This window comes from Gastrolobium bilobum, unplaced genomic scaffold (assembly GCF_033153095.1).
Source record: "Gastrolobium bilobum isolate Gb01-03AN ecotype WA unplaced genomic scaffold, APGP_CSIRO_Gbil_v1 utg21994, whole genome shotgun sequence".
In the NCBI taxonomy this organism is placed as follows: Eukaryota; Viridiplantae; Streptophyta; class Magnoliopsida; order Fabales; family Fabaceae; genus Gastrolobium; species Gastrolobium bilobum.
Genome location: NW_026896998.1, coordinates 212,846 through 227,033, shown reverse-complemented (window position 1 = coordinate 227,033; position 14,188 = coordinate 212,846). Strand labels below are relative to the sequence as shown.

The 14,188-nt window shown below is 34.8% G+C and overlaps 2 protein-coding genes across 7 annotated transcripts; one reads left to right on the top strand and one right to left on the bottom strand.

Moving 5' to 3' along the window:
- Positions 1–296: 296 nt before the first annotated feature.
- LOC133303278 (clavaminate synthase-like protein At3g21360) lies at positions 297–1,682 on the bottom strand. The gene is made up of 3 exons (XM_061503165.1): positions 1,270–1,682; positions 920–1,173; positions 297–788 (listed from the first exon to the last, which is right to left on the bottom strand). The coding sequence occupies exons 1-3, from the start codon at positions 1,633–1,635 to the stop codon at positions 425–427; spliced, it is 984 nt and encodes a 327-aa protein (XP_061359149.1). The 5' UTR covers positions 1,636–1,682; the 3' UTR covers positions 297–424.
- Positions 1,683–3,803: 2,121 nt separating this feature from the next.
- On the top strand, positions 3,804–13,669 carry LOC133303272 (MMS19 nucleotide excision repair protein homolog). 6 transcript variants are annotated; one of them, XM_061503152.1, is made up of 20 exons: positions 3,804–3,911; positions 4,062–4,124; positions 4,251–4,305; positions 4,666–4,763; positions 5,137–5,295; positions 5,612–5,671; positions 6,600–6,788; positions 7,044–7,097; positions 7,637–7,723; positions 7,851–8,565; positions 9,323–9,702; positions 10,105–10,178; positions 10,406–10,511; positions 10,653–11,515; positions 11,756–11,831; positions 11,980–12,091; positions 12,555–12,631; positions 12,990–13,070; positions 13,250–13,329; positions 13,412–13,669. In XM_061503152.1, the coding sequence occupies exons 1-20, from the start codon at positions 3,834–3,836 to the stop codon at positions 13,443–13,445; spliced, it is 3,441 nt and encodes a 1,146-aa protein (XP_061359136.1). In that variant the 5' UTR covers positions 3,804–3,833; the 3' UTR covers positions 13,446–13,669. The 6 variants fall into 6 exon arrangements, with proteins under 6 accessions (XP_061359136.1, XP_061359137.1, XP_061359142.1 ...); XM_061503153.1 differs by lacking the exons at positions 12,990–13,070; positions 13,250–13,329; positions 13,412–13,669 and adding an exon at positions 12,714–12,970; XM_061503155.1 differs by lacking the exons at positions 4,062–4,124; positions 4,251–4,305 and having other exon boundaries at positions 3,837–3,911; positions 5,141–5,295.
- Positions 13,670–14,188: the final 519 nt, after the last annotated feature.

Genomic DNA, 14,188 nt, shown 5'->3' with positions numbered 1-14,188 from the left:
AGTAATCCGAAGTAAGAGACGGATTAAGGATGAAAATATTTAAACCCTTCTAAAAATGACATATGAAAATCGAACCGAAACTCTTTCTTTCCCACCTACTCAGCTCTCTTACTATTAAATAAACTATCACTTTTAACATTGCACACTGCTGCTACCAATTTGTGTTGACAATTTTAGCAAATTTTTTTTAATGCTTTTCTTCTTTCTAATTGCTTATTATTTCATGGTTCAGCAATTACGGCTGAAACAGTTATTGTTTCCAGTACCTCGGCATATATATATACATATTGCTAAGATATCACAAATACAGCTAGAATTTTATTCATTTATTTTTGGTACATAGAATACAGCTTGAATTTTAGGTAGTGCAAGCTTCTGATATAGCTGAAGTATATAGTACAATCGGTAGTGCTAAGCTAGGAATCTACTTGACAAGTGAAGCCAACACCCTGCGAGGTGGATTGAATGATCTTCGGGAATGAAGGACGGCAAAATTATCAAGCAAGAGAACGTCCCCTTTTTGCCAAGGAATGGCAACAGATTCCTCCTCCAAAATCTTGAGACAATCATAGACTACATCAGCATGTAATGGCTGGCCATCCCCAAAGGTGACAGCCTTAACAGGATCATTTCGTTCATCTTCCCACCCAATGTAAGCAGCCACCATGCTATTAAACCATATCTTGCGTTGTCTTTTCTCATCATACTTTACACCCGGGATTGGACCCATAATTGTTTTCACTCCTCCATCTTCCAACCATTCCAGCTTCATACCCAGTTTAGCAGCCCTGCAAATTATTCAAAGTGAGACCATTACCAAAGCATGAAGAATAAGAGCTACACATAAACTCACTGATCAAATATGCAACATTTTTTCTTCACATAAAAATAAAGAGAATCCTTTTAAAAAAGCAGAAACCTTTGCTCAGCGATGGCCTTATCGCTGGTCAAGAAGGTTGATTTCCAGCCACGGCCAATTGGAGATGAAGGGTTGTCGTCTTCCCCTAAAACCCTAATGTACAACAAACCATGTTCCTCTAATCTGTCCACAAAATCAGGGTACTTGTCCTTCATCCTGTTATACACAACATGGCTAAGAACAATTGGGGTTTCACCCCCACTCCCAGGTTCCACTTCACAGAAGAAAAACAATTTGGAAGGAAATTCAGGAACCTGTTCATAAACCCCAATTCAATTAAGATGTTCAGTTCAGACAACCTTAGTTACAGGAAATGATTGAGAATAGGGGGCGAATGATGGGAGTGAGACCTGGGCCATCTCATGGTGGAAGGGGATCTTCTGGTCAGGTGGGGACTCATTGGCTGTGAAGACACGACCAACAACGTTGGTGCGGGGTGCGGCGCCACCCACGTAGGGAAGCTCCTCGTAGCCGAATGCTTCGACGAAGTCGTTGAAATGGGATGGGGTGTTGAGAGGGAAACCCCTGAAAAGGACAGCACCGGATTTGAGAAGCAATGATTCGAGGAATGGTTTATGGGCTTTGATGGATTGCGTAAGAGGGATAGCAGCAGTTGCAGTTGCAGGAGGAGGAGAAGGAGACACCACAATAGGGAATCGAACTCCATTGAATAGCTTCTGCTCACCAACTTGGATTTCCACAAATGCCACTGCCATCCTCTCTCTCTCTCTCTCTCTCTCTCTCTCTCTCCCAAAATGTTTGAAATGTTAAATGTTCCTTCCCCGGACTCACCTGGACGGAAACTGCAACCAGGTTCACCAGATTGCAAAATGGGCTGTGGCCCATCCAACCAAAGCCCATGGGCTGATGTCATGAGCATATGCACTAATTATAAGCAAAGAACAAGAATTAATGGCAAGATTAGTATTCAGTTCATTGGAATTACTTGGGAAGCTGAAATAACAATGGACCAGTGGACCTGATTTATCTTCCTCTCTGTATTTGATTATTTCAACTGTTACCTTGTATTTTTTCCCTTTCCTTTCCTTCGTTGCCGAGTGCTGAGCTGTTTAACATTAGGGTTTTATTATTCTCCTTCAACATAAGATAAGTATCTTATGTTGTAGAGATAAAATGAGTGGGTCCCACCATTATAAGAAAAAAGAAAAAAAAGAAAAAAGTGAGGTGCGAAAATCGAAGTGAGAGAGTAAGAGAGAAGTAATCTTATGTAAAAGGAGAGTAACATTTTCCTTAACATTATCATCTGTGATGGGTGAATTCTAGTATGATTATTCAATTACACACGATTGAATATCTGGTAAACAATACTGGTTCATTTTATATATAAAAACAGACTCTCTTTTTTAGTACATATAACAGACTGTATTTTCTTGAGAGTCATTGAGTTTTTTAGTGTACTTTTTTCTTAAAAGTAACACATCATTTGATTTTTTAATTAATTATGCAAAATTTTCTTTTAATTTATATAATTTATATTTTACCTTACATTTAAAAATACTCATGTGATAATATAAAATTATTAATATAACTTCATCCATTAGCTTAAACTTTTAGGTTGAATTGGTTCTTTAAATAAAAATAATTAAATATTATAGAATTTCTTAGCACAAGTAGATTGAGTCTGATGCATTATCTATCATTCAAGTCCAATGGGCTTTGATGTGAACGGACGTGTTACAGAAATATAAAATCATTAATATACCCTCATCCAACAACATAAGTTTTTGTATTGAATTGATTCTTTATATATATATATCTATATATAGATATATATATATATATATATATATATATATATATATATTTTAATAGAACTAAATCAATATATTGAAATAAAAATAAAGAAAGACTACAAATGTCCAAACTTATAAAATTGTGTACCATTTCATGTATACATATTTATAAATTGAATAATATTAAAAATTCTTAAAAAATTATTCATAAAATTACATTTGTGTAAGGTTTAATTTTCTGATTGTGTAATAGTTAAATCATTGTTATAAAAATCGGGTCGACCCGAAAATCGATGAACTAGTTATATAACCGGTCTGATTTTCATGTTGGATCGATCATGTCATGGAACCGGTACGACACGACTGGTTTTTAAAAAGATCGGTTACCCAGTCAGTTCAACTGGTGACTCGGCCAGATTGAAAAAAAAATCTTGTTTATTCTCATCAATTGATACCTTTATTTTTTTCACTCACACTCAAATGATTTGTTTTATTTTGAAATATTTGAGTGCTCTATTATGTATTGACTTACCTATGTTATGTATCTATAACACTAATATTATCTTGATTATGATGTGTAATTTATTATTTTTCATATTAAAATATTTGAAATTGATATTATTTTTTACATGTATTTAAATATGTTTATAATTTTTTTAATATAAATTATAAATTTACATATACTTAACAACTCATGTGATTGAACCACTTATCCACTTATTGAATCACTAACCCACTTATTAAACCCGATAACCTATTATCTCGACCGACCGGCCAGGTTTTAATAAGATTGAGTTAAACTAAAAACAGACAAGTCTAGCACTATTCCTGAATCATATAGTGAAAAATCAATCATTTGTCATTTTGTTGTCTTTTAGTTTGTATAATGAGCAATTTTTTTTTGTGAATTGAGAAATATTAGGAACACATTTATTTTTAAATATTCTTGTTAAATAATTTAAATAAATATTGATTTCACTTAATAAGATAAAGAAATTAGAAAAATATCCAAAATTATATTACTCTCATTTATGTCGACGTCTTTGCATAAGTTTCATTTCATATTAAGATACTTTGCTTAAACCCTGTACTTCAGTCTCTCTCTTTCTCTGTAATTGTAAATTCTAAAACCCTCGATACTCTCTCTCTCTTCATCGACCATGGCGGAACCCACTCAATTGACTCGCCACATTGAGTCATACATCGATTCCTCTTCTACTTCTACTCCCACTCACCAGGTTCGATCCCTCCCTCGATTCGTTCGTGGATAGTTCTAATTCCTAATCATTTTTACTTACCTGCTATTTGAACTAAACAACAGTTTTCCCCTTCTGTATTGCACTGTTTCTCTACATGCTTGCTTTGGTAATCATGCTTATGCACTACAGGCTGCAAGTTTGGACGCAATTGGATGTCTCGTAATCACTGATGCCTTAACTCTAGAAGCACTGGCACGTTTCCCCTTGTCTCTTCGTCCTTTCTTCCTTTAAAAACAAAATAAACAAGAGATTTTCATGTATCTGCTTAATTTGTGTCTTTTTCTAGACTTGACTCGTTTTTACTGTTCCAAAATTTAGGTGAGAGAATTGGATATGTATTTGACCACAACAGATAACGTTATTCGTGCAAGAGGTGCATTTTCTTTATTTTGAAGCTAGCATAGCATGTATTACATAAAGCAATCTCTGTCAAATCATGAATGAGAGAACAAATAAAAAATTGTGGTGAATTAGATTTTGGTAGGAGGTATTGTAGACTGATCACCACCACACAATATATATATATATATATATATATATAGAGAGAGAGAGAGAGAGAGAGAGAGAGAGATAGAGAGAGAGAGAGAGAGAGAGAGAGAGAGAATGGGTACGTACGGGCAGATATGTTCTCTACAAATGCATACTGATATCATTCGCCTGCATATTCATATATTGATGTAAGTTTAATGGTGTAAGTTTAATGCCTGAATGTGTATTGGAAAAAATTCTTCAGGAATACTTCTTCTAGCGGAGGTGCTTACTCGTATCGAATCAAAACCACTTGCCAGTGCAACTATACATAGCTTGGTTGGGTTCTTCAAGGACAGACTGGTCTGTATGAGTATTTCTTCTGCTACTTTACTTACTTTTTTAAGTTCTTGGTTTGAGAATTTTCTAAACTTTTATTCTAGTTTGATTCTGTCAATGGCTTTTTTATTCCATCTGTTTATTCCTGCAATTCCTTTTCCATCTATATTGCCATATCATGGGGATTTCATTTGTCGTTCAAAGCTTGATTGGGTTGAGTTGATTTTATGAAATGCTTGTGCTTGAGTCTTGAGCACTGCTGATTGAACAGGATCGTTTTGCTTTTTGACTTTACAAAAAAGTGTTATGATTGGTGATCAATGATCTCCTTAATGATATCTATTTTTCTCATGATATTTTCTAATAATATAAATGATATAATATTATTTATACTCAGGCAGATTGGAGAGCAGTACGAGGTGCACTTGTGGGTTGCTTGGCACTGATAAGGAGAAAAAGTGTTGTGGGTATGGTTACTGATAGTGATGCCAAAGCCATTGCTCAATCTTTTTTACAAAACTTGCAAGTTCAATCTTTAGGACAGTATGACAGGAAGGTAAATTATTTTTACAGCCACAATAAATGTATGCTTCTGCTGTATAAAGTAGAATTTCCAAAATCAGAAAAGGCTTTAAATTTTTCTGAGGGAAAGAAAGTTCCAGAAAAAAACTCTCGTTAAAAGTAAAAATAACCACTTGAAGTCATTATATACTGGCTTAAACTTTCTTAACCAATCAGTCTTGAGTGTTTATTGTTCCTTTATGGTAAATATTTTTATCAGGAGTTCTTCTGTAATTCTACCCTTTTTTGACTTCATGTAAGCTGTATTTGCTAAACCTCTCACCTTCTCTTCCTTTGTTTCAACACTGCAGCTATGCTTTGAACTGCTTGATTGCCTGCTAGAACGCTACTCCGATGTGGTTGCTCCACTGGTAGTCCAAGCTTCCCTAAACTTCAGCATAGCAATGAATAAAGGAAAAAGAAAACAAAATTCCTGAACATACTATCATTCTATTTGATGTTATATCGTAATTTAAAATGTATCTTTGGATCTGCCTTTTGTCTAACTCATAAACATTCCCCTTTCCTTTCTGCTGCCACTTCCCTGTACATACAATACATAACCAGAAAGTTTCTTAGGTACAGTTTTTACTGAAGACAGCATAGATATGAATATAAGTTGGACATAGATAGCTTATTGATTAGTGTTGTGGCATCTTATATTTTTTCACCATGAATATATAATTATATGTCATATAAATTATCAATGTTGAGTAGAATATCTTATCCTCATGTTTGGTTGTACTTCCCTTTTCTTTGCTTTAATTGTTTATAGCAAATCAGATCAGTTTCCATTTATTTGCGTTTAGTTGCATGTATCTACTTCCTACTTCCAAATGTTTTATTACAATCCCATTTTGTTATACAAAAACTATTTTTCATGATTGAATATCAGTTGGTATGTTTTTTAAATGTGGATCCTTTGTAAAGTTAATGGACTTTTTATGCAGTATTTAAAAATAAGAGTGTATCTTTCTTGTTTTGCTTAAATTGGGGCATAGATTTTGGAATTTGTTCAATCTATTGTTTTTTAATATACAAAGAAGTATTATTAGGGATATAAAAATAGTGAAGTACAAGTGCAGAGGATAAGATATCCAACTAAAAAGAACAAACATATGGAGGCCAATGTATGACTTACATTCTGTAATCCCAAATATGTAATCTATGTAAGCTAGTTTTTACTCCATAATTATTGAAAATACTTTATCATTCAAATTTGCTGCTGATATTTCTCTTTATGACACCTATGGTCTCATTTTTAATCATATAATACATTGATTCTTGACTCTCTTGTAGGGGGAGGACCTTATTTATGGAATTTGTGAAGCCATGGATTCAGAAAAGGATCCAGAATGTTTAATGCTCGCTTTTCATATTGTTGAGTTTTTGGCACGATTATATCCTAATCCATCTGGTCTCCTTGCAAGCTTTGCTAGTGATCTTTTCGATATTTTAGAACCGTACTTTCCCATTCACTTTACGCATGTAAGATTAATCTGTCGCACATATTTCTCCATTGAACTTCTCCATTTATGAATACTGATTTCTATACATCACTTGAGCATGTATGCTTGAGACACTAAGGATATGCTTGGTATGAATGTATGTGGACCTGTTTTGGCCTATGTGGCTATGTCATATTATATTGATGCTGGGACATTGTGACAAGAGGAATATTTTCTTTGTAAATATTCATTCTGACTTTTTGTTATTTTTTTGTATTGTTTGTTTCCTTACCAGCCAATTGGTGGGGATGCTCATGTGCAAAGAGATGACCTGTCCAGGGCTTTGATGGTATGTGGAACTTTCATTCAGACTTTGTGGTGATTTGCTTTCAGTGGTTGTATTTTCTTATAGTTAGTTATTTAGTCTTTGATGTGAACCTCTGGAATTTTAAACTTTTAATTTATTTATTTTTTTGGAAAACTTATACTCAATTTTAATTCTCTCTCTGCCTCTCACCTTTTTTTTAAAAAAAAAAAAAATTGTCTCTCTAAAATTTCTGGATTTTATGCTAAGATTCGGGATTATAAAATTGAAGGTTAGAGTGGAATGGTTTTATGGTTTTCTTTTCTCTTCCTTTCTCTTTGAAGATAGACCACAGTTTTACTGATAACTTCACAAGGCTCTGGAGATAAACATCAGAAATTGGAGGTGTTCAAGTAAAATGCTTTTCTATTTTTAAAGGCAAATATCCCTAATAATTAAGAATTAGTGGCCTTAAATCTCTTACAATGTTGTATATCTTGCTTGTAAAAACTGGCTGAGTATATGTTATTTCGGTTGTGTTTTATAGAACTCTATTATGAGCTAATTATTTTACTTTTCTGCAGTCTGCATTCTCTTCTACACCTCTTTTTGAGCCATTTGTCATTCCTCTGCTTCTTGAGAAACTTTCTTCTTCGCTAAATTCAGCAAAGGTTGGTATTAATAGAATATCATTTCTATCTTTTGTGCTAAATATCTGTTCAATCACTTTTGTACTTTTCTTTTTTTATTAACTTAACCATTCATATTTCTCTGTGTGTTGGTTTTCTTTGAATTCAGATTGATTCCTTAAAATATCTTAGAGCGTGCTGCTGCAAGTATGGAGCAGAAAGAATTGCAAAACATGCTAAGACTATTTGGTCTTCATTAAAAGACACCATATATAATTATTTGGAGGAGCCAGATTTTTCTTTTGCTCTAGCTTCTGTAGATGGTATTGACTTCCCAAAGAATGAATTTGTAATAGAGGCTCTGTCCCTCCTTCAGCAGCTTATCATGCAAAATAGCAGTTTGTTAGTTAGCTTGATAATTGATGATGAGGATGTCAATGTTATTTTCAACATCATCGCCTCCTATGAGATATACGATGCTATTCCTGTGCAAGAAAAGAAGAAACTACATGCTATCGGTCGCATTCTCTATATTACTGCCAAGACTTCCGTTTCTTCTTGCAACACCGTGTTTCATAGTCTTTTCTCCCGAATAATGGATAATTTGGGATTTTCTGTTAGTAATATTGATAGCTCGCCAAATGGTGATATTTTTCCCTCTCAGAAAGTGAAGTCTGGATTCCTTTATCTCTGCATTGAACTGCTTGCAGGATGCAGGGAACTGATTGTTGCATCTGAGGAACAAGCTCTGCAGTATGTTTTCGAGCATGAGACATTTTGCACTATGCTTCATAGTTTTTCAACTCCATTATCTAATGCCTTTGGTTCAGTCTTGGCAGTAAGTGCTGACATATGCCCCCTTGATCGAGATGTATACATTGGAGGTGATGCTCTTTATCTATCCGAGTATAACATTTTTATCTAAATACTCAGTCTTTGTTTCTTTTCCAGAATTTTGATCGTATTTTTTTCAGTGTTACTCTTCTTAAGTAGCTCATCCATGAGAAATGTGTCATGAACTTGTGGTGTATTTATTTATTTTGATAAAAGATGAAAACTTTTTAGAAAGAAGGGGAATAAAGCACATTTGGGGAGGATAAGAAATCTTTCTATTAGAGAAAAGAAAAAGGGAAACAATAAGGCAAAGCGGTTCAAAAATGCAGCAAAGTGTTCCAATCTGCAGAAATGCCCACAGGTCTAAGTGAAGCCATAAACACAACCCTATACCATAACAAATCTAAGGTGAAAGTGACAATTTTGAAAAACAGAAGCATTCCTTTCCAACCAAATAATTGTAATTTGCCCAGAGACTTGAAACTAAAGCCACCTTAGGTGTATAAAGTCAGATTACTGGTTCTGAAGGGAACTGCTAAACTAAAACTATCTTGTTGCATTTCTGTAGACTATAATTAGTTTAAATGATTAATCAGAATTTAGAACAAATTTATTCAAATGACTTTTGGGAGCTCGGGATTTATGTTTTCGTATGAAATGCATGACTACGCAAGGTTCACACTTTACATGCATTTACTACAATTTATATCATGATGCACATTATGTTTATTTGATTCACTACCTTGTGAATTTATTATTATATCTGCACATTGCTGATTCCTTTTTTGCTTTTGGTACGATATGCAGTGAAGGGTTTGCAGTTACTGGCTATGTTTCGTTTAGATGTTTTTCCCATACCAAAATCAATATTTGAGAATATTTTGAGGAAGTTCATGTCAATTATCATAGAGGATTTCAACAAAACAATATTATGGAAAGCAGCATTGAAAGCATTATTTCATATTGGCTCATTTGTTGAAAAGTTTCATGAGTCTGAAAAAGCTATGAGCTACAGGAGTTTTATTGTCGAAGAAATTGTGGAAATGCTGTCTCATGATGATATTACTCTGCCCTTTTCACTCAAAGTGGAAGCATTATCTGATATAGGCATGACTGGAATGAAAAATATGCTGACAATTCTTCAAGGGTTGGGAGGAGCTGTATTTGCTAATCTATCTGAGGTTCATGTATGTATATAACTCCAATACTCTATCTGCTTCTTTAAAAGCATCTTTGAATATGTTATTTTATTTTTTTCATTGGTTATTTTAAAATTTTTGCATGCTTTTAATTGGTTATTTACATGGTATCAGAGCCTTGTGTCCCGGGTTTGATCCTCACCACCCCCCACTTTCTCTTGTGGAATTTCTTAGCACAGGTAGGTGGACCTATGCATTGTCCACCCTTCTAGCCCGATGGGCTCTCGTGTGAGGGGGCGTGTTGAGATATATAAAACCATTAAAAAGTCCTCACCCACCAGCTTAAGCTTTTGGGTTGAATTGGTTATTTACACTTTTTATCCTTACAGTAGTATTGTGAGATTTACGTTTTTGAATGTGATTGTAACTTTCTGGCATTTGTTCATCTAGGTCCATAGAAATTTAAGGTCTTCTGAAACTGCTGTTCAGCTTTTGGAGTGCTTTTCTTGCAAGTTGCTTCCATGGTATTAAACTCTTCAGGACTTGTATATTAATTTCACTTTGCTGTGACTATTGAATTTTCTTCACTAAGATAAGAAAATACCTGATATTTTGTATTAGAAATAAGGAAGGATGGACTAATAGCTCTTTCAGTTTATCAACTGTTGTTTCCAATGCATTGCTGTTCTCTATGCACAAGGAGCATGGAGGATTTGTACCTTCTGATATAGTTTTAATTAAATCTGGGCAGGATCCATGAAAATGGAGGTTCAGAGGAGTTTGTTGTGCAATTTGCTGTGGATATTTGGAGCCAAGCAGGAAATTGCATGGACTTCATAGTCCAATTTGAGGAAAAGGTTTATATAATTGTGACCCTCGTAATTAATCGTCCTTAATTATTTTGTGATTTTATCTAAAGTCCCGTACTCATTATTATATACATGCAACTAAATAAACAATTCAAGCAGTAACGGTGATTTTTCCTGCTTGTACTTCAGGGTCTTCTTGATGCAATAATGAAAGTGATGAAACTTTCTGTTGGGAGTTGCTCTGTGGAGAGCCAAAATATTATAATTCAAAAAGCTTACAGTATACTATCAGCACATACTAACTTTCAGCTTAATGAAGTGGAAAGATTACCACTAACTCCTGTAAAATATGACATTCCCCCTAGAGATGAAGCGATACTTTCATTATTTGCTTCAGTAGTTATTGCAGTTTGCCCCAAAACACACATTCCAAATATAAAAGTACTTCTGCATCTGTTTATAATAACCCTCCTCAGGGGTGTTGTTCCAGCTGCACAGGCCTTGGGTTCTATGATTAACAAATTCATTTCAAAACCCAATGGTGCAGTTGACATTACCTTGGAAGAAGCTCTGGATGTTATATTCAACACAAAAATATGCTTTTCTAGTACTGATATGTTGCGGAGATTTAATGGAATAAGTAATGGGAGTGAAATGGTTCTTACTGATTTGTGCCTGGGCATTGCAAATGATAGATTGCTTCAGATCAATGCCATTTGTGGGCTCTCTTGGATTGGAAAAGGTTTGCTTCTGCGTGGTCATGAAAAGATTAAAGACATCACTATGATTCTTATCGAGTGCTTAATATCAGGCACAAATAATGCCTTGCCTTTGATCCAAGATTCACTTGAAAATGCTGAAGAGCAGAATTGGGATCCTTTGGCAATGAAATGTGCTGCTGATGCTTTTCATGTTCTTATGAGTGATTCTGAAGTTTGTTTGAACAGAAAATTCCATGCCATAATACGGCCTCTATATAAGCAGCGGTTTTTCTCTTCTATAATGCCTATGTTTCAACAGTTGATCACAAAATCTCATTCTTCGTTCTCCAGGTAGATGTACTGTTCTCTCTCAAAATAAAAACTATTTTTCCTCCCAGTGGCATTTGTGAGTAGCTCACTTTTTAATATTTTGATGCCTTATTGACTAGAATTGGGTGCAAGGTCCCCCATATACATACAAACACCACAGTATTGCCAAATTGTCATTGAGTTGTTTTGACTTGGAGTTTGCCTTTGCATCTTCTACCTTCTTCCTACAAATGTCTAAACTGCTGATTTGTACAATCTCAGATCTTTTTTGTATCGAGCTTTTGCACATATCATGTCTGATACCCCACTTATTGTTATACTGAGTGAAGCTAAAAAGGTTAGTTTGAGAAATTATAAACTATCATTAATTACACATAATATATTTGCAGGATTTTAATTATTTCTTTTTTTTATCTAAAAGTTATGTATTTGTTTTTCTTGATCAACTACTTTTATTACAGTAAGTTCCTTGGCATATTTTGCAGCTCATACCAGTTCTACTGGATTGCTTGACCATGTTGACAGAAGATATCCAAGATAAAGATATCTTGTATAGTCTCTTGCTAGTTTTATCTGGGATATTGACTGAGAAAAATGGTAATTGCAATGCTTATAGTATTTAATGTTGTCTTATCTGAACTTTTAGGGTCAAGATATGGGCATATAGCTTGGTGTAAATTTCAAGTTATCTACTGTGATTCAATTTACTTTCTATTTTTGTTTCTTTTTATGATTTCCTCATGTGAAAGAAATTGGGTTGTTAGAAAGATCAAATGTCATTGTTAATAAGAATTTTCACCAAGACCTTGATATTAGCCATTGCACCTATTTCTAGATTCTGGTGCAATATCTGGTATTTGCAAATACTAGTGTCTGCATGTTCCTTGCCGATGCACTTGGTGCTTGTTTATAGCTTCTGGTTGTGTTTTCACAAAGAAAGTATTACCATGCCACTCGCAATTGTGTTGGGGATGAAGCTGATGATGATAATGTAATCATAGGCAAGAATAATGAATGACCTGTTAATGCTTTCTTATATAAGCTATGTACGTTCTTGCAGAGCAAGAAGCTGTAGCTGACAATGCACATATTATCATCAATTGCCTGATTAAGCTTGTGGACTACCCTCATAAGACGGTATCAGATTTTCCCTATGCAAGTTATTTGCTGACTCGTTGTGTTATAAAGTGACCTTATTGCCTGTTAGACATGTTTGCAGTTCTGAACCACATTAGGGCCAGCAGGAGAGGCCTGAACTCCTGGTCGCAAGTTATTTTTTGCTATGGCTTAGATAGATGAAGTCTTGGTTCAAAGACAAGCTGACTCAAAAAAGCTTACTTTCTCATACTAATTTATTACTTGGCAAAGGGTTTCTGCTCAAGAATTCTTGCTAAAACCCTTAGACCCCTCTTTTCACCTTGTTGCCATCTTATTGTCTAGATGGGTCGAAGTCAACGATGATGTTAATGGTGGATTTCTCTGTCTCCTTTTGCAGCTTGTTCGAGAGACAGCTATTCAATGTCTTGTTGCCTTGTCTGAGCTGCCCCATGCGCGTATCTATCCTACGAGAACACAGGTTTGTCAAGCTTTTAGCTTGAAGGGATGATTATTTGCTCTAGACAAATATTCTCTTCGGTCCTTACTATTATAACGTAAATAGTGCTCAGTGCTTGGAATCAAGTGTTGACCTCTTTTTTTTTGCATTTTCGTTTTTGGTACATGGGGATTAAATGTTCTTCATATTGATTATATTAGGTACTACGAGCAATATCGAAGTCTCTTAATGATACAAAGAGAGCTGTTCGCCATGAAGCTGTCAAATGTCGGCAAGCATGGTTGGTACACTTTAATTTTCTGAAATTTGTACAATAACTGTGATGATGTTTCTTTTACTTATCTTTGGTCGACCATTTATAGGGCGTCAATTGCATCCAGGAGTCTTCATTTCTGAAGTTCAAAACTAACTTCCGAAGCTACTGGATACGCCTTTGAACATTGTTTTTTTCTAGTTGAGATTCTTTCACCAAAAGAAAAATCTGAATTTTCAAAATGGTGGATGATATTACTTGTAAATACCGAAGATTGTTAATCTTATCTGCGCTGACATTAATGTAACCGTCGGTTGAAACATGGTTTGTTTCTTGGGAGTGTGTATGATAGATGGAAGAAAGAGAGTAAATGAGTAACGTCTGAAGAGAAATGCTGACTAAGTGACTAGTCATTTGCTATAATGACATTTCTTCACGAGAGAATATAGCACTCGTCCAGATGAAACTGCGTTTTTTGTTATTAAAATACAGTTGTGCGCGTCTTTTTTGAACTAATGCGGTATGTTCATGATCTGCTGTTGGAATTGTGACCAGGGCTAAAATAAGCCGCCAGAGGTATCAACGATGGTGGCATGTTGAGATAACCACTGGTAATTTAACTTCGAGATAAAAGTAAAGAATAGTTTTAGCATTGACCATGGATAGCCATTCAATTTTATGACTATCAGCTCTTGCGCTACTGTTTACGGAAGTTTATTACAACTGGAGCAAACTTTTCCTGTCCTTCAAGTAGTAGAATGATTTCATATGCCAAAAAAACAACTCCTTGGAACGAAACCCAAGCCGATATGATAGGTACCAACGATTCTTACGGGCAATCTATCATCCAACTCATTTCTTATTAGGAATCACTTGATGGGTCACC

Excerpts from the sequence above, each read along its gene's own strand:
- LOC133303278 (XM_061503165.1), bottom strand. The coding sequence starts at position 1,635 with ATGGCAGTGGCATTTGTGGAAATCCAAGTTGGTGAGCAGAAGCTATTC. Across the intron at positions 1,174-1,269 it reads TCCACCATGAGATGGCCCAG|GTTCCTGAATTTCCTTCCAA; the intron begins GTCTCACTCCCA and ends GTTTATGAACAG. Across the intron at positions 789-919 it reads AAGGCCATCGCTGAGCAAAG|GGCTGCTAAACTGGGTATGA; the intron begins GTTTCTGCTTTT and ends AATAATTTGCAG.
- LOC133303272 (XM_061503152.1), top strand. The coding sequence starts at position 3,834 with ATGGCGGAACCCACTCAATTGACTCGCCACATTGAGTCATACATCGAT. Across the intron at positions 7,098-7,636 it reads ACCTGTCCAGGGCTTTGATG|TCTGCATTCTCTTCTACACC; the intron begins GTATGTGGAACT and ends ACTTTTCTGCAG. Across the intron at positions 13,330-13,411 it reads GTCAAATGTCGGCAAGCATG|GGCGTCAATTGCATCCAGGA; the intron begins GTTGGTACACTT and ends GACCATTTATAG.